Source organism: Arvicanthis niloticus, chromosome 17 (genome assembly GCF_011762505.2).
Source record: "Arvicanthis niloticus isolate mArvNil1 chromosome 17, mArvNil1.pat.X, whole genome shotgun sequence".
In the NCBI taxonomy this organism is placed as follows: domain Eukaryota; kingdom Metazoa; phylum Chordata; class Mammalia; order Rodentia; family Muridae; genus Arvicanthis; species Arvicanthis niloticus.
Genome location: NC_047674.1, coordinates 2,006,778 through 2,028,904, shown reverse-complemented (window position 1 = coordinate 2,028,904; position 22,127 = coordinate 2,006,778). Strand labels below are relative to the sequence as shown.

The 22,127-nt window shown below is 35.8% G+C and overlaps 1 protein-coding gene across 4 annotated transcripts in view; it reads right to left on the bottom strand.

The window, feature by feature from the left end:
* Pja2 (praja ring finger ubiquitin ligase 2) overlaps positions 1–22,127 on the bottom strand; it is a 51,178-nt gene that overhangs the window by 19,448 nt on the left and 9,603 nt on the right. For all 4 annotated transcript variants that reach the window (XM_034521184.2, XM_034521183.2, XM_076914663.1 and 1 more), the window contains 3 exons: positions 9,439–9,557; positions 8,369–8,569; positions 5,821–6,862 (listed from right to left, as the gene is read on the bottom strand). In XM_034521184.2, coding sequence (XP_034377075.1) covers positions 5,821–6,862; positions 8,369–8,569; positions 9,439–9,469 — 1,274 coding nt within the window. In that variant the 5' untranslated portion in view covers positions 9,470–9,557. The remainder of the gene's footprint in view (positions 1–5,820; positions 6,863–8,368; positions 8,570–9,438; positions 9,558–22,127) is intronic.

Genomic DNA, 22,127 nt, shown 5'->3' with positions numbered 1-22,127 from the left:
CCCGATTACTGCCTCCGTGTCCTTTTTCGCGGGCGAAGGGGACACAAAAGAGGTGCATGCAACAGTGACTGTTAAAATTCCCCTTGCAGTTCTAATTCAATGATGTAGGACTTATTTTCTGTCAAACAGCTCAGAGCAATGCTATTGGCTGGAATGTTTACCTGCTAGACTGCAGCATTCTATTATGATTAAGCCATCACTTAAGACTTTTTCAAGGAAGACAGTGACCACATATTAATCAGATTTTCTACTTACAAAGAATCACTACTAAAAGTTTTTAGATATATTTGTTTTATGTGCTTTTACCTGGTGTGTATCTGCATATAGGTATGCCTGGTGTCTACAGAGGTCAGAAGGTGTCAGATTCCCTAGAATTGGGAGTTACAGATGGTTATGAATCACTATGTGGGTGCTGGGAACTGAACCTGGGTTCAACAAAAAGTGTTCTTACTTGATGATCCTATTTTTTTTAAGTAGCTAACTTAAAATATCTAATAGAATCCAAATGGATTTTAGCTGTATTCTTGATAAATGTTCTATAAATGTTACCTTTATAATACAAACATAACAAAATATGTCCAAGTATATCACTGATAAGTTATACAAAGGAGAGAATTAACTCTTTTAATGAATTTTCAGACTCAAATAAAAAGGTTCTATATAGTTCGTTTTAAAGACACTTTAGAAAAGTGGTCACTGTCCCCTTCCCTCCAATGTACTAGCATCAGAGCCGCACGGAGTAAAGTATGTAGGTGAGCACGGTCAAGAGCAAGCTAGAGTCCATGGATATGCAATGTTGGCATTAGGCAGATACCAGATTAAAAAGCATCCTGTTAACTAACACTTAGCAGACTTAGATAAGATGAAAAACAGACAGAAGCATGGGAAACAGGATCAGTAACAAGAAGATTCATTCATACTATTGCAATAATTCAATCCTAAAATACATTTTAAGGGTTTACAAAATACAAATGGAGAGTCAAAGGTAGACTCATTATTCTTCAGAAATTATTCTGAAAATCTTTTAAAACAAGATTTCATGAGTGCTAGGCTGGGTTTGAACTTCCTTTCTACACCCAAACAAAACCATGAACTCCTGAACTCCTACCTACCTGTGATGTGCTAAGATTATGAGAGTGTGTCTCCATGCCCAGCTTCTGTGATTCTTAAACAACACACATCTATTCTAGTACTTCATTGTGTTACCTCCATCACTCTGGCACACCCAACAATTTCTATCAGCCAATACACTGCAACAGGGCTCAAAGAAAAGCTTTTATTAAAGCCACATGTTTCTCCTAATGTCCACTGTATTTACAAAACTCTATCATTGTTCATAATATTGACATCACTTCTAAATATACTAAGAACACATTCAATAACCATTTAAAATTCTTCTAGACAAATACACTTCCTACCACTGGATGAATCCCAATTTTTAAAAAGGACTCATGAAAACTATACTTTGTTTTAGGTCTGATTTAAAAACAAAAACGAAACAATTTTAAACATTTTCACTTGAAAAGCTGGCAATATTAAGGGTCTTTATTTTTGTTTTGCTCCAGTGGGTCCACAATGGTGAAGACACTAGTGAAATTTTTTTTTTCAAGAAATGTGTAACTAGGAAAAGATAGTAACAACCTTCCAATTGCAAAAGAAAAACTACTAAAGACTTTTTTTTTTCTTTTCGATAGTAATCTAAAAGCAGATGGAGACTCACAATCAAATCCAACAGTCTTAGAGCTGAATGTTTTAGAACTTAAATCTTTTCTCCCAAGCTCAGAAGCAATGGCTAACAACACCCAATAGAATACAGGTCAGTATGGACGAAGGACAAGGAAAGGGGCTGCTTGACAGGAATATGACATTAGCCAAGGACAAGGAATTAGGCTTCAAGGAGGAATCTGACACTAGAATAGAACAAAGAAGTAATTTCAGGTAGGAGTCTAAATTGTAGGCTACAACAAAGAAGTAATCTCAGACAGGAATCTAAATATTAGGCCAGAACAAAGAAGTAATTTCAGACAGGATTCTAAATCTTAGGCTAGAACAAGGAAGTAGGCTTCAGACATGAAAATTACCTTGGGCTAGGACAGGGAAGTAGGCTCAGATACTTCAGTCATCCTGATAAGCCTTTAGAAACAGTGATCCTGTTACTGGGTTTAATGCCTTGCTTTTTCTTTGACTATTTGTATCTATTGTATTGCTAGACCCTCAACCTAGAACTGACCTTATTACATGCATGTAATCAAAATGGTATAAAAGCATAAAGGAAGAGGGGGTATAGGATAGGGGGTTCTAGGGAGGGGAAATGGGGAAAGGGGATGACATCTGTACTGTAAATAAATAAAATATCCAATAAAAAAAAAGAGAAAAAAACAGAAAACCAAGCAAACAAACAAACAAACAAAAATACAGGTCAGCAAATACTTTTCAAACATATAAATGTTTTTGCAGCAAACTATGATTGCTTGAAAAATGTGTCTTATTTTAGTTTGGATCCAAAACATATATCAAAAAAGTTAATTTCAGACCAAGTTTTGTGGCTGATTTATGATTTTGGAACTTTGTAGATTGTGCATAAAGACCACGGCCTCCATGGCAAATACCTTAACTCTATTCATAGCCTAACTAATAATTGGCCATACAAAACAATTAGAACCTTGTGATTTAATTCCTAAAATTCTATCGTCTTCTACTCCCCTAAAAAACATTTATCCTACAACTTGCTCAGAACAGTGTGAATTTAATTATTATAGTTCTGTATGTTGAATGTCTTCTAGCAATTCCTAACTCGTAGAGATCAAGGACTTATCCAACTTATTTTATAGCACATGTCAATCAATTTAATAGCTACTTATAACAATGTCATCTTATAAAATATTTCACGTATTTGCTGAATTAAATACATAGGCATCCTCCTAGCTAATCTCCATTTCTATAATAAAATCCCTGTCAAATACAGCATACAGAAAACAACCTGAGAATGGCTTAGCAAAGGTCTATACATACTGCAAGAGGAATTATCTCTAAGTTAGAAAGAAGGTGACACTGAATTTGAATATTTCCCATTTCCTTGACCAATTCCAGCACATATTTTTGTAGTGGTAGTACAATTTCTAAATCTAAGTTGTTGTTTTCCCCATTGTTCCCTTTCTCTTATCTGATCTCCTTTTCATTAATAGTTATGTACTGAACTCTGAGAGTAAAATAAAAAAATGTTTCTCTTGATTTAAAAAGGAAAACAAACAAAAAAATAGCCATACAAAAGTATCTGCCTTCCCTTAACATTTTTAAGCTTCAGAACAGTTACCAAAATTATATTTAAATTGCTCCCTATAATAAGTTACATATTACAATGGCTTAATTCATAATTCTAAGGACAATCAAGTATTTATTCTTTTATGGTATGAGATAAAATATTTTCATATTCAAATTAGAAAATTCTCTTTATACATTTCTAGTTAAAAGTTTTCTTTTAGCAGCTCATAAAATATGTATATAATGGAGCACTGTTAGGTTGCTAACTAGTTTAAAAAGATACATAAAAATCTGTACTCTGGCAATAAAAACTGAGCAGCTGCACAAAATATAACTCTCTATTCACCGACCTCTACCCATTTTTGCTGTTTTATAGTTTGGGAAAAATTGAAGAAATCTATGTTTGAAAAGGAATTAGAAAGTCTTGACAATAACATAGTAGAGTTCAAGGCATCAAGTCCCAGTTATAACACTTACACATATGACATTATACTAGTTAACTTGCTATATCTGTTTCATCATCTATGAATGGAAGAAAAAATAGTACCTACCATACCAAACTTAATGAGATTTTTTTGTTTTGAGATATAGTCTCCCTATGTTAGTCAGGCTAGCTTTGAGTTCATGATCTTCCTACTTCAGCCACAAGAATGAGGGGACTATAGGTCTATGTCCTATACTCAGAAATTAATTTGTAAATAAATAAGAAGTAAGCTTAGTGACAGGAAGAGAGAATAAGGATCCAATACAAAAAGAAATGGGTGACATTAACTACTAAAACTTAATGCAGTATTGTCAATCAACAGTGATCTTAATCACTCTCTAAACACAGACTAAAACATGGTTTTAAGAAATTAAAAAATACAATAAATTTTTACTTTGTATTGTGTTCACTGAAATTAATTAAAATAATCAGCTTCTACTCTTTCTAACAATCATTATGTATCTAAAAGTCTAATGTCTGTAAACTATAATTTTCAATTTGTATGTAGGGTTAGTACTCAGACTATCTCATCATCAAGATGTCTAATTTCTTGATCACATATGATAGTCCATCAAACATCTTATTAGCAATAAAGTACGTTTTTAGACAGACACACAGACCAATGAAACAGAACAGATAACCCAGAAACAAACCCATCAGCTATGGCCACTTGATTTTGACAAATGAAGCCAGAAGCATACACTGGAGAAAAGGTAGTCTCTTTAACAAACAGTGCTGGAGACACTGAATATCCACCTGTAGAACAATCAACATTGATTCCCTTCCCTCACTCTTTCCAAAAACAAATGTAAATTACTTTAAGATATAGGCATAGGCAAGGACTTTCTGAAGTTTCCAGGAGCTCAAGAAACGAAACCAAGAGCTGATGAGTAGGACTGCATGAAATTATAAACCTTCTGTATGACAAAGCAATTCACAGAGTAAAGAGCCTATAAAATGGTAAGAAATCTTTTACTAGCTATATATCCAACAGGGGTTTAATGCAAAAAAAAAAAAAAAAAAAAAAGAGCATATACAAACAATCATTTTAATACAATTAATAAATGGCCAAATGAATTGAATAGCCAGCTCTCAAAAGTACGCATGGACAAAGGTTCCACATCCTTAGCTATTGGAGAAACACAAAACTTCACTGAGAGTCTATTTTATCCAGTTAGAATGGTTGTAATCAAGAAAACAAACAACTAAGGCTGGGAAGCATGCACAAGAGGAGGAATCCTTTTATACTACAAATAGTGATGTAAATTAGTGTATGCACTATGGAAATCTGTATAGAAGATTCCTTAACAGACTGAAAATACAACAACCATATAACCAAGCTATATCACAAAAGAATCTAAGTTAGCATATCACAGACGTGAATATTCATGTTTATTTCAGCACTATTTATTTAAATTTTAAAATCCCATTTATTTTATATGTGCATGTATGTATGGGTATGTATGTAAGAGTGCCACAGTGCATGTACAGAGGTTAGAGAGCAACTATGGGCATCAATTCTCTCCTTCCACCCTGTGAAACCCAGAGATTGAACTCAGGTCATCAGGCTCAGCTCAGTAGTAAGCGCCTTTACCCACAGAGCCATCTCACTGGCTCTATCTCAACACAATTCACAATAGCCAAATTGAGGAATCAGCCCAGATGTCCACCAGCATATGAACAGATAAAGAAAATGTGAACATACAATATGGTTTTGCTCACTCATAAAGAACAAATGCATGCCATTCTAGAATATCAGATGGAAGTGGCAATTACCATATAAAGCATAATAAGTCAAACCTGGAAAAAAGACAAGTATTGCATGCTCAGTCTTCTGCAGAATCTAGCTTTAAGAACGTAAGACATGAAAAGTGGAAGGGAACTATCCGAGAAGAGAAAGGTGACCAGCAAGAAGGGGAAGGACTAACGTGCTAACAGGACGCTGAATATGATCCAAGTGCAAGATATACATGTATGAGAATGTTATAATTAACCCATTACTTTGTATGATAAATATATATTTTTTAAAAACCTTGGCTCAGTACACAAGTCAACTAAATCCCCTATGGACTTACCTGTCCTCATCTTTGTCAAAGAGTTGGTAATACTCTCCGCAGGCATTCCAGAAGGCGTTTTCCCGAGCTGCTCGCCTTCCTGAGGCTGTAGCTCCATGTTCTGATGCTACACGGTCTCGTTCTGTTTCCCTCTGTGTAACTCTCGAGTAAGATGGAGTTAAGTACATGCAGTCATGGTCTCCATCATAATCGTCACACTTTATTATAGGGTCATCTGAACTACATTCCTCAACTTCCAAAGCCTCTCTCCATCTCTGAACACTTCTTTGTTTAGCCTCATGCCTATTAAAACCGATTTCTTGGTCCACCTGGCTTGAACTTATCACTTTTCTAACTTTGGGCCTTACTACCTGTTCAGGAGAACTTCCATGGTGGCTGGCTCTGTCACTAGCATTTTGTTCAACACGGCCTGGAACACAGTCTGCATCTTCCGCTGAATTTTCTGTCTGTCTTCCCTGATCAGTATCATCTTGTCGCCTCTTTCTAACAATGCCATCTTCAGAAGACCTCTGAAATTCCTGCCCATTCTGATGGACAAGCTCAGCATCACCAGTACAATTTTTCTCTAAAGGTGCTGAATCTAGCTCTTCAAACTCCTCACTTATTTCACCGTTGAGAGAGGGAACTGATGGTGACAGATCAGCGTATATCTCTGCCTCTCCATTTTCCAGCTCAAAGACTGAATTGCCTAATACCTTCTGATGTCTACCACCTTCCACAGCTTCGGTACAAAGTTGAAGAGAGTCATTCTCATCATGCTTGCTGACTGGATCATAAGAGTCAGTCTGAACCAACACAATTCCATTCTGGACACTTGAGACATTACAAACTGCTGGAGTATACTCTGTCTCAGCGTGATTATGAAGATTCGTATTGCTTTCTAAGGTCTCCCTGACTTCCTCACTATGACATATTGTGGCAACGGATGGACTGCTCTCAGTGGTTTGATTCAGTGCTGGACCACAAGTAGGAATTTCGGTTTCACTTTTTTCAACTGTAGGTTCACTGGGTAAAGAATGAACTTGATCCAATGAATTGGAACCTTCATAAAAAAGAAAGAAGAAAAACATTTTGAAGGGAATAATTCAGATAAAATTTTATTTAATACCCATTCATGGAAATTGCATTATTATCTATTTAACAATACATCAAGCACTTCTATAGTCCTTAACTTTACTGCAGTGTGACTGGTTAGAGTATGAACTCAGCTCTGACCCCGAGAGCCTTATTACCTTCTCCCTTGTGTTTCTGCTGTAGATTTTTTTTTTTTTAACTTAAGTGTCAATATCAAAAATCTTTTCTATGACAAAAAAAAACCGAAGCTATCTATACAATGAGAAACAGAAACAGCCGGAGAATAGCCTGCCCTCCAACTATTCTCATGTATCTCTTAATTATAAAATTAAAAAAAACCAGAAATATGACATATAATTTTAATACCAGTTAATAGAGCTATGAGAAATGAGATTCTAATCATATTTTGATATTAAAAACTTGTAACTTAGTTTCTAGACATTCATATTTCTATGTCCAACATGTATTATTGTAATAAATTTTTAATTTAGGTATTAGAGATACAACTGAAAAATAAGTCAATAAACGGATTCAATTTGTCATACTTTCCTGCAATTCTGACCCCTGAAGAAAATCAAATCTATAACTACTTTAAACTTGACTATCTTTATCATTAATTTCACAAAGATATTGAAATTTGCTATAATAAAATGAATAAACCATAGAAATAACTGAAATTTAATCTTATAACAGGAAATCCTCTATTGAATGACTTAGCTAGCAATTCAGATTCTGGCATATAAATGACAACGAAAATATTCTACAATATCCAGTTTGCTTAGAACCAAAAAATTGAAACAAGAAGGCTTTATATAAAATGTACATAACAATGTAACCATATGTACAGAATATCTGTATATAACATTTCAAACTATTGAATAGTTAAGAAGGTTTAATTGAATATTTTTACCAGGTACCTTGATGTTTATTTATATTTTACAAAATAATAAAAAAGTAAGCTAGCTAAGTTATATAGAGGAAGTAAAATGAAAAGTTAGTTAAATGTAGTATTTAAATATATGGAGGGAAAAATACTCTCAGTTCACATAAAAAAGACCTGGCATGGCCTAGTTTCCATAAATAAATGGATTTTAAAAAAATCTCAATAAATATTGAGAACAAAACCCTAAAGTTCCCTAGGTCTTGTAATTCAGAGCAAGGCTTGTGAGTAGAAAAATAATGTCCTGTTACATTCTGCTGTAAAGGTAAATACAGAGAAGATTTAAAAAAAAAAAAAAAAAAAAAAAAAAGACTTGGGAGAGGAGTTAGCTGGTGGACACGGCTATGTGATCACCACCAAGACAACTAGTTGTATTTTAGTGGTTGATCTTACTGAATCTTCTTCTGTATTTAATCTGTGTGTTACAGCTATTAAATTCAATAAAAATTTTAAAATAGAAAATGTACTACATTTATAGTGAAAACCATATAAATTTTACAGTAAGTAACCTTTAAGTGACTACATGTTACATACCTGAGGTGTTTTCCTTTGGAACATCATCTAGTTCCAAAACTTCATAGTCATCACCAGCCCGGCCCAAGCTTCTTTCATGCCTGGTCATACATGGCTTAAAACTGACATACGCATGTCTTCTTCCGTATCTCCTGCCTGTAATAGTCTGATATCCTCCTGCTGGTTTAGGCCAAGCAGCCTTGTTGGATTCTTGATCCATTACTAAAATATAAATTAAATTAAGAGGACCAGCAATGACCTTTACTATAGCAACAAGTTGAGGGGAAAGTGCTTCAACAAATATGCTATTATTCACTAAACTGTATACCACTGAACAGGCTTTTGTTTAAATGGTGTGTGGATGGCAAGAAACAACTGAACAGTTATGTACTAAAGCCTACGACAAGATAAAATTCTCTAAAACAAAACAATCACAGAAGAAGTCAAACACATGCTATTCCATCTTCAATATTACAGATGATGGTATACATTAAGCTAAGAACAGACACCAGCATTTAAACAACTTAAATATTAATTTTTTACTAAATATTAAATATTAATATTTTACTAAAGAGTATATTATACATATATTAAACTTGCTTAGTCAATTATTTATTATGAATTGTTACAAAAAAGGAAAAAAGAAAAAGTATTTAATACTTGTCTCAGCAATATAAGAATCAACATATTTTACTACTATTATAAAAGAACAGCCTCTAAAATGGAATGCAGTATAGAATTAAGGGGGTATTTTATTAGGTTAGAAATTAATCTTTACAAATATTAAATAGCTATAGAAGTCTTAAAATGAGTCATTATATAAGATCATTATCTGAGGATAACATGTCACACATAATATTCTTTTTTACTTGTTTATTTGGTTTGATTTTCTGAAACAAGTACTCTTTGCTGTCTTAGAACTCTGTAAATAGACCAGGCTGGCCTTGAACTCAGAGAGATCCACCTACCTCTGCCTCTCAAATCCTGGGATTAAAACTATGACCCACTTTGCCTGGTTTCCTATATTTAAAGTGCCCCAGAAATAAAAAAGGAGTCCTTAACATAGAAGCATAAACATCTATCTTCCTTACCTGATGGTTCTTTTTCAGTGTACTGTGACATATATGGCAGCGTCTATGCTTCCAGTTCAGTAGAATTATGAATGTAATTTGGTTTTTTACTTGCACAGTGAATAAGCTGCAAATGATTCCTATAAAGAAACAATGCATTAAACAAAGTATTAGTAATAAAATAAATCAAAAATGGCAAAATTAATATTAGTGAAGATATTAACCTTTTATTTACTTTGAAAAGTATAACTTGATTTGACAAAAGCAACAACAAACAAACAAACACCCCAAACAACCATACTTAGAGAACTTGTAAGTACATAATCAAATACATTACTGATGAACTGACTGGGCAACATAATACTGCTAGTTAGTTTTTGTGTACACAAACCTAGACATATCTGACAAAAAGAAACCTCAGTTAAGGAATTCTCCACAAGGGATTGGCTTGTGGGTATACTTAGGAACATTTTCTTGATTAATGACTAATGAGAGCACACCCCACTCTGGCAATGCCACCTCTAAGCAGGAGGTCCTGGACTGTAAACTGAGAAAGCACACCAGTAGCAGTCTATCTTGGTCTCCAATTCAGTTCCTGCCTGGAGTTCCTGCCTTGTTTACCTTCAATGATGGACTGTAACCTGCACTCCAAATAAACCCTTTCCCTCCCCAAGATGCTTTTGGTCATTGTTTCATCACAGCAACTGAGATAAATAAAGGAGTGACCTAACTATGTTAGTGTCTACTACGCTACTTTGGCTTTTCCATAAATTCATTCAGCTCTCATTAGCAAACTTCTTGTTAAGCCTAAAAATATCATCTTCACCTTTTAATGTTTAATGGAAAACTTAAATATTTAAAGTATACAAAATAATGATGTACTTACCCATTATGATCAGATAATTTAATGCCATTACCTAGTCTAAACCAGTAAAGACCACAACTTATCATTCAACAAGGTTTTTTAAGCTTAACATATATTTTTCTTAAACTTTTAATATTTAAACACCAAAACTACCACCAATTTTCTATCATCAACACAAAATTCTTAGATAAGCATTCCTCAAATGGGTTATTATGCCTGACTATTGTTACTTACATCAGAGAGCACATATCTACACTCATTCATAAAAATCATATTGCAAAATATGCCATCTTCTAATGCATCTGGATCATACCAAAGGCCTATATAAAAATCATAATTTTCCCATTCTGCCAAAAGCCACAGGTTCTCATTAACACTGCTTTCATAAGAAGTCTGAAATAACGTGATCTCACAAATCACTGTGTAGTACATGGCAACCTTTAAAAACCCTCACAGCTTTAAGTTCCTATCACAAATACTTTATCCAAAGTCTTCTTAGGACAGGCTATATTCAACTATGTTCCAAGCACTATTTTCAGAGCTGATAATACAAGAATTATAAAAATGAATGGATTTATCTGCTGACCTAAGATTATAGTGCCAAATACAAATAAAATAAGTAATAAATACATACTATATTCCTTTATCCTAGATTAAATAGGAAAACTGTCTTAGTTAGGGTTTTACTGCTGTTAACAAACACCATGACCAAGGCAACTCTTATAAAGGACATTTAAGTAGGGCTAGCTTAAAGGTTCAGTCCATTATCATCAAGGTGGAATCATGGCAGAAGCCAGGCAGCCATGGTGCAGGAAGAGCTGGAAGTTCTACATCTTCATCTGAAGGCTGCTAGCAGAATATTGACTTCTGGGCAGCTAGGGTAAGAATCTTAAGCCCAAGCTCACAGAGACACACCTACTCCAACAAGGCCACACCTCCCACTAGTGTCACTTCCTGGGTCAGGCATATACAAACCATCACAAGAACGAAGAGTTATTAGAGGGAGGAATTTTATTGAGAGGGAATCATTAATACAAACATCAGAAAAGAGGAGGGAAACAGTGAGAAAGAACATTCTAGGCATAATAAAAGATTATATAATGCGACTCCCCATAGAGTCTCCCATAGGCTAATGGGAGAAATGTAAGCTTTTATTCTGAGACTGAAAGCCAGTGGACAATCCTGAGCAGAGACTTCATCTGACTTGTTTTAACCTGGTTACTTTGTCAAGTATCTTAAATGAGCAAGGTGGGGGAGAGAGGCAGGCCACTGTAAGGAGGCCTGGGTACAAGGTCAACTAAATAGTAACAGCAGAAAATCAGAGCGCTTTAGACTAGAGTAAAAATGAGTAGTGAGAAAGAGATCTGAAATACCGTGAACTAGAGGCAACACTACTAACTGATACAAGATAGAAAAGAAGGCACGAGATTCACTGGAACCGCCCCCCCATCCCTCCCCCCCCCCCCCCCCCCCCCCCCCCCGCCCCCGGGCAGCTAGTGTTTGCCACTAAGTAACAGAGAAAACAGCTGCAAATTTGGACAAAATACTTTTGAGTTTAATTTTGAATGTGTTAAGCACAAGAGAGCTACTAAACATTAAATTGTGTTAAATCCAAGACTGGACTTAACCAGAGAATTCTGATCAATTAGTATAATTTTGAGGTTTTTACGACACTAAGAGGACAAGGACTGAAATGTGAAGAGAAGGAACTGAGAATTGTAGATGTGGAGAATTTCAAGTGTGCTTTTCAGAATATAGTCCAACAACAGACATCAATACACCCACAAAACCTTCAACCCACAAACTGACCTGCCTATAAGATGTGCAGGGAAAAAGATGGGAGCAGAGACTGAGGGAACAGCTAACCAATGACTGGCTCAACCTGAGACCTATCCCATGGGAGAGAGTCAACCCCTGACACTATTAATGATACTGTCTGTTATAGTGCAGACAGGAGCCTAGCATAACTGTATCCTGAGAGGCTTCACCCAGAAGTGACAAGAAACAGATCCAGAGACTATACCCAAACATCTGGTGGAATTCAAGGAATCTTGTGGAAGAGTCAGGAACAGAATTAAATGAGCCAGAGCAGTCAAGGACACCACAAGACCTAGAGTCAACTAACCTGGGCCCATAGGGGAGCTCACAGAGACCGAACCACCCACCAAAGAGCATGAATGGACCAGACCTAGGCTCCCTACACATTTGTAATATGTGCAGCTTGGTCTTCATGTGGGTCTCCTAACAGTTGGAGTGACTCTTGCCTGATATTAGATCCCCCTTCCCCTAGCTGGACTGCCTAGTGGGGCCTCATTGGGAGAAGCTGTACTTAGTCCAGCTGCAACTTGATGTCCCAAGGCAGGATAGTGACCAAGTAGGGCTTCCTCTTCTCTGAGAAGAGGAGAGGATAATGAAGGGGAGAGGGATTTGTGAGAGTAAGACTAGGGGAGAGAGGGCTTCAACCAGGTTGTAAAGTGAATAAATAACTTAATGAAAAAAAAAAAAAAAAAAAAAGAGCTATGTAAGATTTTTGAGTGTTTTGAGAAAACTCCAAGAAACGAAGACAAGAAGAGTCTTGTAACCTCAGATTCTTTTTTTTAAAATTTTATTTTATTTACATTTCAGATTTTATTCCCTTACCCCATTCCCCCCTCCACCCAAGAACCCCTTATCCCATTCCCCCTCCTCCTGCTTCTATGAAGGTGTGCCCCCCCCCACCTACCCCCTACTCCCACCTCGAATTCCTCCCCGATTGGTGTTCAGCTTTCATGGGACCAAGGATCTCCTCTCCCACCTATACCAGACAAGATTCTTCACAATGACAAAATTGTTTTTGGACTATGCTTTTGTGCTCCACTCAGGTGTAGCAAATAAGAGTGAGTTTACTTCAGATTATTATTACAACTGGCTACTGTTATTTGTCCATATGATTCTATGGAAAAAAATATGTTTTTGTGACATGCAGCTTACTCTCCAAGTGTAGCTTACCCTTGTGATTGTATATTTTATGCATGTCCTAAAAACTCCTCCTAGCCCAGTATAAAAATAGTCTGCTGCTTTGAATAAAGAGCATTACATAATTATAAACATTCAAATTTTATGTATAGATTAATATGGAAGGATAGGAAATTATTATCCAGCTGGTAAGCTATGACATTTTCTTATATGAACTGAACTTGTGATTATAAAAACTATCTAACCATCTGATATTCTGTGAACAGGTATTTTTAGTTTATTGATGGCTCATCTAATGATGGTGGGATTCGTGATCTAGATATTCTTTTTCCTCAGCCCAACACATAGAACTAACTGTTTTGATTCACCTATTGCAGTTAATTCATAACCCTTAAATACTGTTTCAGGTTCTGCTTATGTTGTAGGATATTAACAGTAATATACTTCCCTGGTTTTATTGCAGAGGGAAATAAGCAAGCTAATGAATTAACCTGCCCTGTATTTACTTTTCCAGACATTAAAAAACAATTGAAGGGGGTCTGCATATGTCACTGAAGATTGATCCACTGAAACATTATGCATTCCTCTTTGGCCCTCTTAGGCTCCTCTGGCCCCAGCCCATCAATGATGATTATGGAGGGTAAGGAGACAGTGAAAGCCACCGGAAAGACAGCAGAACTCCATCTATCTCAAGGACAAAAGGAGAGTATCGACCTTATTATCAGAAGTCAAGATTGCTCACCTGGAGCCAAGTTAAGGCCCTATTCGTCAGGGAAGAGATTGTTCTATGATATACAAAGCCCTGTGTCACCTGAGAATTGTTTCCTGATGATGCTAGCTGCTTTGACCTGTGCATCTGCAGTGATTGCCTCTGAGCATGTGTCTTATGTCCCTCGCCCTCCGTTTCAACCTTTAGATTGGATAGATCCAGCTCCTTTTATCTTTACTCATGACTCTGTGTTTATGATGGACCTTGGGACTGTAATAGACTCATTTATTCATCTGAATCAAAAAGAAAGAGATAAAGGAACATGGTCAAAAATGGAGTCATGTGAGATTTCTGAGTGACTGAGAGAACTCCAAGGAACCAAGATAAAGAGTCTTGTGACCTCAGTTTCTTCAAAACAAAGGAATTGTTTCTGAATCATGCTTTTGTGACCCTTCTAGGTGTACCACATGAGGAGTGACTCTATTTCAAATTGCTTATCACAACTGGCTATTGTTATTTGTTTATATGCCTCTATGGAAAAACATACTTTTGCCATCCACGGCTTGCCCACCAAGTAAACAATCACTTGTTCTTGTCATTGTATACTTTACTCACGTGTTTCCTCTCAATCCTCCGAGGATAAGTAGTCTGATGCTCTGAATAAAGTTAGCTATTTCTCGAGACTTTAGTCGACCTCATTTATTGACACCATTTCCCAGGTCTCACCCTCTTCAGAGTGATGAACATGTGCCAAACAGTAAAATTTGATGAGACCTACAACTAGCAGGTGGTAAGAAAGAAGACACTAGAGGTATCGATAAAGCAGCACTGGTGTCTTCAAAACCGTGATAGGAATGTAGATGTGAGGAAAGGAATTGGAAACAGAACAGGAATCATAAAAAGTACCATGCTAAAAAAAAAAAATCTCCCTTTACAGATACTCTTAAGCTGAATGAGGTACTGCACACCTTTAATCCCAGGCAGATCACTGTGAGTTTCAGACCAGTCTAGTCTACACATCCAATACCAAAACCAGCAAGAACTATACAGTTAGACCCTGACTAAAACAAACACACACACACATACCAAAATGAAACAAACAAAATTCTTGGAAGGCTTTCAACATCTTGATCTAAATATAAAGATCCATTACCAATTACTATTGTGGTATCTTCTGACTGCACACTGAATCGTATTTTCACTGTCCCTTTTGTAGACTATTCCCAAATAATCATTTCAGCAAGTTTATAGAGAAGGCAAACTTGAAAATTTTTGCATGTTATAAAACAACCTAGTCTATTACAATTTAGGATAGTTAAAAACCAAACCACTTTTGTGAACCTTGAAGGTACTGTTTCCTGACATCCTTATCACTGAAAGGGAAACATGAAGCCAATTTACTACTGCTTCACTAGGAAAACCACATTTTCCTCTGTGAGCTATTCCTGTCTTAATAAGCTGATATCCTGTTACTCCAAATGTACTACTTTAATTAAAATTTAAAATTTTTTTCCTTCATAATAACAAGTAGACTATTTTAATTGAGACTTTTATCAGTGTCACAAAGGTATCTTTTTCTTTCCTATTATTTCTATATTTGACCAACATGGATAGATTAATCTTTTGTTTTTAAAACTTCTATATTTTCATTCTGTAGACTGAAAGGTTTAAATCGATTTCCTAGCTTTTCCTTTGCTCTCTATAGCAATTTACAATTATTTTTTTCTTTTTTCCTCTTATTATTTTCAATAACATTTCTTGTGTTATATAGATGACATGTCTCTGTATATACCAATTTTCTCTAATGCCATTCATTATAAGCAACCATCTATGACAGTTTTATCTGTTTCCATACCCCTCTAGAATATGAAAACTGGAACAGGGAGAAGGCACACATTAAAGTTTACAGTTATGGGTTAAGATTAAGTTATTAATTTGCCAGTTTGGGGTTTATTCCTAAAGTAAACTGGAAGTATTTGGTCTGTGAATTTTTCCAAAGATAATTTCCTCCAGAATTAGTATGACTGTATTCTATTTGTGAAAATTATTCATTTCAAATGCTTTGAGCTTTTTAATACAGTTCTAGTTAAACTGTGTGTTGCTATAAAGAGGGTCAAGTCTGAAATCTTGAGCTACCCACTGGTAGCTCAGATACTACTGGTTTATTTAAGACATTATGACACTAGTTCCAGGGAAGCTATAATACCTTACAACTAAACAAACCAGAAAGACAAGCATGGGCACAGGAAAAGATGCCTACAGTAAACTACTTAACTTAAAATGGCCTGGTTTTATTTTATTTGAATACACTGTGTCTGCTATATTAGCTAACAGACTATGATAAGTATTCTTGGTTGTCGACTACATTTGGAATTTGGGTACACTTGTGAGAGTTTTTTTTTTTTTTTTTTAATTAAATCATTGGAAGTGGAGGACAAATTTTTAATCTGGATCTTCTGAGGTGGGAAGATCCACCTATAATCTGGGCCACACCTTCTGCTGGCAACCTAGATAAAAGGCATGGAAGAAGGAAGCTTACTCTTTTTGCCTGCTTGTTCTTGCTCCTGCTGACAAGTCTGTTCCTTCACTGGCATTAGACTCTACTTCTCTGGGATTCTGGTATACACTAATGACTTGCTGATGCATCCAGCTTTGTGGACTGAACAACTACTGGGTTCCTGGACCTCCTGTTGGTAGACAGCTATTACTGGACTAGGTGGACCACGGCCTGTAAGCCATCAATCAATCAATCAATCAATCAATCAATATCTCTCTATACACACATTCAAATAGATTCATATTCATTCTCTAAGTTCTGTTCCTACAGAAAACCCTGAATAATAAAAATACTATGTATAATATTTAAATTGAAGATAAATGCAGAAAGAAAGAAAGAGAGAAAGAAAGAAAGAAAGAAAGAAAGAAAGAAAGAAAAGAAAAGAAAAGGAAGGAAGGAAGGAGCGAGCTGAAAAAACGAGCACCTTTCATTGATGGAAATATGGTAACAGAAAGAAGGCTAGGAGTTGGGCATATATTGGATCAAACTCAGATGCTCAAACAAATAATTGCTCTTGATAGTAGAAACCCCTCTTGTGAGTTGTCTCTAAAGACATGGTAACTGTGATTGTGTGATATACAAGCTCAGGTAAGAGGAATTATAGCCTTCTTGTGCTGTCTCAGAAGCAGGTGCCCCATCAGGTCACTCAACTAGCCCAATGCAAAGGGCCACATGGTGAGTACTGACCATTCTTTTTCCTGCCAAGAGTCACTGAGGTCTTCTTTCCCCTGAGAATAACTTCTAAGTCACACCCTCATGACTGACATTCCAGGAAGCCTTGAAGAAAAACTACTTACGAGCCAGGCTGCTCTTCAGAGACAGTATCTGCTGTTTACTGAAGGGCAACACATAAGATACATAAATAATGTAAAAGTGTTTAGATACTAAATTTTCTTATATTAGAACTAAGTTTTCTATACATCTCATAAAAATATATTTTTTATTTTGAACAAAAAATGTGAAAATGGGAGGATCAATATTAAATATACTGTTTTTTGGTTTTTTTGGCAATTTCAGAACCGATGATTTTTTTTTTTTTTTTTTTTTTTTTTTTTTTTTTTTTTTTTTTTGCCTAAGTAAGAGCACTTGCTTTTACAATTAATTTACATGATGTTTTAGCAGAGAAAGGGTGAAATGAGTTTACAACAATGTTACTGACTTTTTTCACATGTCTTTGAATCACTGTAACTTAGCTTACACTATTATCTTTGTATTTTCAGCAGCTAAGCACATATTTCAAGTGATTCATATGTAAACAATTCTGAATAATGATCCAAGCTTCCATTTAATGATTTATTATACTAGCTTATTCCTTTCAGCTTATCAGTACAATTAGCTCTTCTATCTTCTAGCCATAAGTACATATGTTGGCTTATAATACAACTGAAAAATTGCTCCATAGACCTGTTTTCTAACTAGTAGATATACAATAAAAAAGGACAGAGAGGTAATGTCATTCCTGTATCTCACTAAAAACTAGAAACATTATAGCTAATTATAGAAAAACAAGTGTTCTACTACTATAACCATTATAGTTGGAAGCTATGCAAGAAATATGTCAATATATAACTGCCAAATACCACAAATGAACAACTGTAAAGGTGATTAAAAGACTTCACAGGTAGCAGTTTAACAAGTACTGAAGAGGTACTGGGCTGAAGAGGCAGTTCAGCAGTTCGCAATGTGTGCTGCTAAAGGTCTGAATTCAGTCCCCAGCACCCATGTCAGGCTGTACCACCACTGCCTGTATTTCCAGTTTTAGAAATCTGACACCCACTTTGGCTTCTTTAGACACACACACAGACATGACATAGATTCACAAAGACACATACATATAAGTAGTAAAACAAAGTCTTTTGAAAACTACAACTATTCAAACTCAGAGATTAATCAGATTTGCAATTCATAGGAACAACAAAAAGCAATAGGCCACTAGGTACATTATTACCGCTGCTGAGCAAAAACAGTTAAGTATGTTTCGATACTCTTCTCCAAGAACACTTCTGTTCACTGCTAAAGAGAAACAAACTTAGAATTCATGCAGAAAAAATTACATTATAAACATAACCCAATCACAAAGTATATCTTCTTTAGGCCAACTAAAAATCTCCCTAGTTAAAAAATTGTTACCTCCAATTCTCATCATAAAAACTCTACCTCACCAAAGGTTTAGAAACTATTACATGGTTTTAAAAAATATATTTTATACATAGTTTTATATATGTGTGTCCTATTGCTAAAGACACCATGCATTTTGCATATGGCTCAGAGACTCCTGGGCTACATTTGACCTGAATTAAAGCATCCTCCATGAAGACTACTTTCATGCTATCACAAGATACCATGCAACCTTCCAAAGGAGGGAAGCAAACAGTTCTATCAGCTCTGACACCTATAAATCACAGCAACGACCAGTATGGCACGGTGACAGGATGACCCAAGGGTACATCAGTAGTGGCATGACCTTAACCAACAGTAACCAACAGTTCTCAAATTAGACTTAAGATCCACTCAACAAGAGGGAAACAGTCCTGGCACTGAAAATGTAGCCAGCTATCCAGAGCTAGCAAAGTCATGGACCTTGGCAGAGAACTACAACCATCACTTTACTAAACTTCCATAGTCCCTAACCACATTCTAAATATTTGTCTTAATTAGGGTTTTACTGTTGTGAACAAACACCATGACCAAGGCAACTCTTATATAAAGGACAACATTTAATTAGGCCTGGCTTACAGGTTCAGAGTTTCAGTCCATTAACATCAAGGCAAGAAAATGTCAGCATCCAGGCTGATATGGTGCAGGAAGAGCTGAGAGTTCAACATCTTCATCTGAAGGCTGCTAGTGGAAGACTGACTTCAAGGCAGCTAGCTAGCATGAGGGTCTTAAGCCCATACCCACAGTGACACACCCACTCCAACAAGGCCACACCTAATAGGGTCATTCCCTGGGCCAAGCATATACAAACCATCACACCCACAGATGTCCTCACCACTCATCAAGAAAATTATTTGCAGCGTATGAAGACCCATTACAGAAAACTACAACCAGTCAAAATGCAGAGTTGTGGAGCCCAGTCCCAACTGATATACCTACAACACAACTCTTACACTTATGGCTCAGGAACATTGTGGGGAGAGGGTGTAGAAAGACTTAAAGGTGATTATAAGAGTTACTTAAATTTTTATTTTAGTTTCACAATGCAATTCAAAGTCACCTTTAAATACAGTATTTAATAACAGTCAAGGCTTGATTTTTTTGATTGATACACAGTTGATATAGCACAAGTTATAAAAATCTTGTAAACTGCCATGTGGATGCTGGGAATTGAACCTGGTTCTTTGGAAGAGCAGCCAGTTCTCTAAATTTCTGAGCCATCTCTCTAGCCCCCTTTCTACTGTCTTTTTGTCTATGCATGTTCTAATGCAATACTATCTTACTGTAATGTCATAGCAAGTTTTGATCCTTAGAGCTACTGGCATTTGAAATAAAAATTTAAAGTCTACTATATAAAACAAATAATAATCTGGGGTTTTTGACTGCAAATGTCATCTATTTACCAAGTATGGAGAAATGGACATTTTTAATCATCTGGAATCTCCTACTATATAAACATGAAATAGTTATCCACGCAAGTGTTTTAAATGTTACTGAATGCCTTTGCAATTTTCAGTATTCAAGTCTTTTCCACATTAGATATCAGAAACACTTAGTTCTTTTAGTATCTGGACAGTGTAAATTCTTTCCCTATTCTACATATACTTTGTTTTTTAAAGGTTAGAGTCTTGTTATATAGTCCTGTCTAACCTGTACTTCCTGTGTAGATGGGGCTGGCCTCTAATACATAGAGAGCCACACATTTCTGCTGCCAACTGCTACCACTCCCAGCTATTCTACATATACTTTTATAATTTGAATATGGTATTTTTTTAACTACCGTCAGGCAAATTCCAATTAATTTTGGAGGTATTTATTCTATGGCTAATTGCCTTGGTTTTTAAAAATCGCTTAGTAGTTTGCTAGTAAACATATTTGGGTTTTGTGGTTTACCGATTTTACTTTATTTGGCAGAGGGCCATCCACTCCAGCATGTAAACCTAGCTGGGACTTAGGCCTGAAAAAAAAACAAAACAAACAAACCCCAAAAACAACAACACAGACTCTCCCTTCCCCAGCAGCCATCAACTGCTAATAACTCCTCAGGCAGGAGTGGATCTCACAAACACCTCCCCCATCCACCCAGGAATTTTAACTAGTCTGATCTTGTGCTGGTCTTGTATAGGCAACAGCAGCCGCTCTTAGTTCAAGAGTTAAAGCCACCAGACTAGGTATTTATTTTTCCTTTTGTATTGTGAAGTACAACAACAAAAAACCCTTTCAAGTCAAAGAACATAAAAATATCTTAGCTTTGGGTGAGAAAGTGGATGGCAGGGAAAAAGAAGGGTGACTTGTCTAGGACTTCAAAGTTGTAAGTTCAACTTCATTTAGCTTAGTAGCTGCAATTCATAGGATCTGCTCAAGTCCTTAAATCACAAGCTGAGAAGACTGCTAGTCTGAGGACAGTAACCCAAGCACCTGGAAGAAACAGGTTACATTTCCTCTCTAGTAAAAGTCACTTTCTTTTCTTTCAACCAGGTCAGAATTTCCACATATAAAGTTTTAAAGACTATGACCTCCTCCCCCCAGACATACAAGAGAATACCTGAGGAATAAAGGCAGCAAGTACTAACAAAGTAAGATATAACTGGAGAGTGACTAAAAGGACCAGATAGTAAAATTTTTTAATGTATGAAAACTAACACTTAAATATAGTAAAGAGGATAACATCTGAAATGTAAATAAAATATCCAATAAAGAAAAAAATTAAAAAAAAAAAAAAGAAATCAGAAAGAAAAAAAACAGAACTTTAAAAGCTAAAATACACAAGTAAAAAATTTTAGTAATATGTGAAAAGAAAATCAACACACCAGAAGCCAGACAATAAAAAAATATTCAGGATATAATATATAGAAATACATAAAAACAGAAGCATAAGGAAGAGAAAAGACATTGAATGTAGAATAGGAAGACAGAAATAAAATATAAGTAATATTCCAGAAGAGAACATACAAATGTTAATAATCGGGAGTCAATCAGAGTCAAAGGCAAAAGTGAATTCTCACCCTCATGTAATCTAAGACTCTCAAAGCAGGATAAATACAGATGTATTTCCCATATCCAGTGCAGTGAAAACTACAGAAAACCCACAGTGAAGGCTAGCTACAAAGAGGCTTGGTAGTTTTCAGGACTAGAGTTTGGTTCATAGCACATCAGACAGATTGCAACTACCTGTAACTCCAGGGGATCTGATACTCTAGTCTGACATTTGACTTATCATTTAAAGTGATATTCTATATCACTAAAGAAATTCAGACGGGGTTAGAGAGATGACTCAGTAGACTTGACATCGGGCCTAGCAATCTGAATTCAATTCCTAGAACCTCGAACATAGTAGAAGAAAACCAACTCTCCCAGGTCATCCTCTGACCTCCAAAGAGGAACAAGGGTCTGCAGTGCCTGGCCCACAGAACTTAATAAAAATTTTTACCATGCATTCAAATGAGATAATTAAATCACTCTCCAAA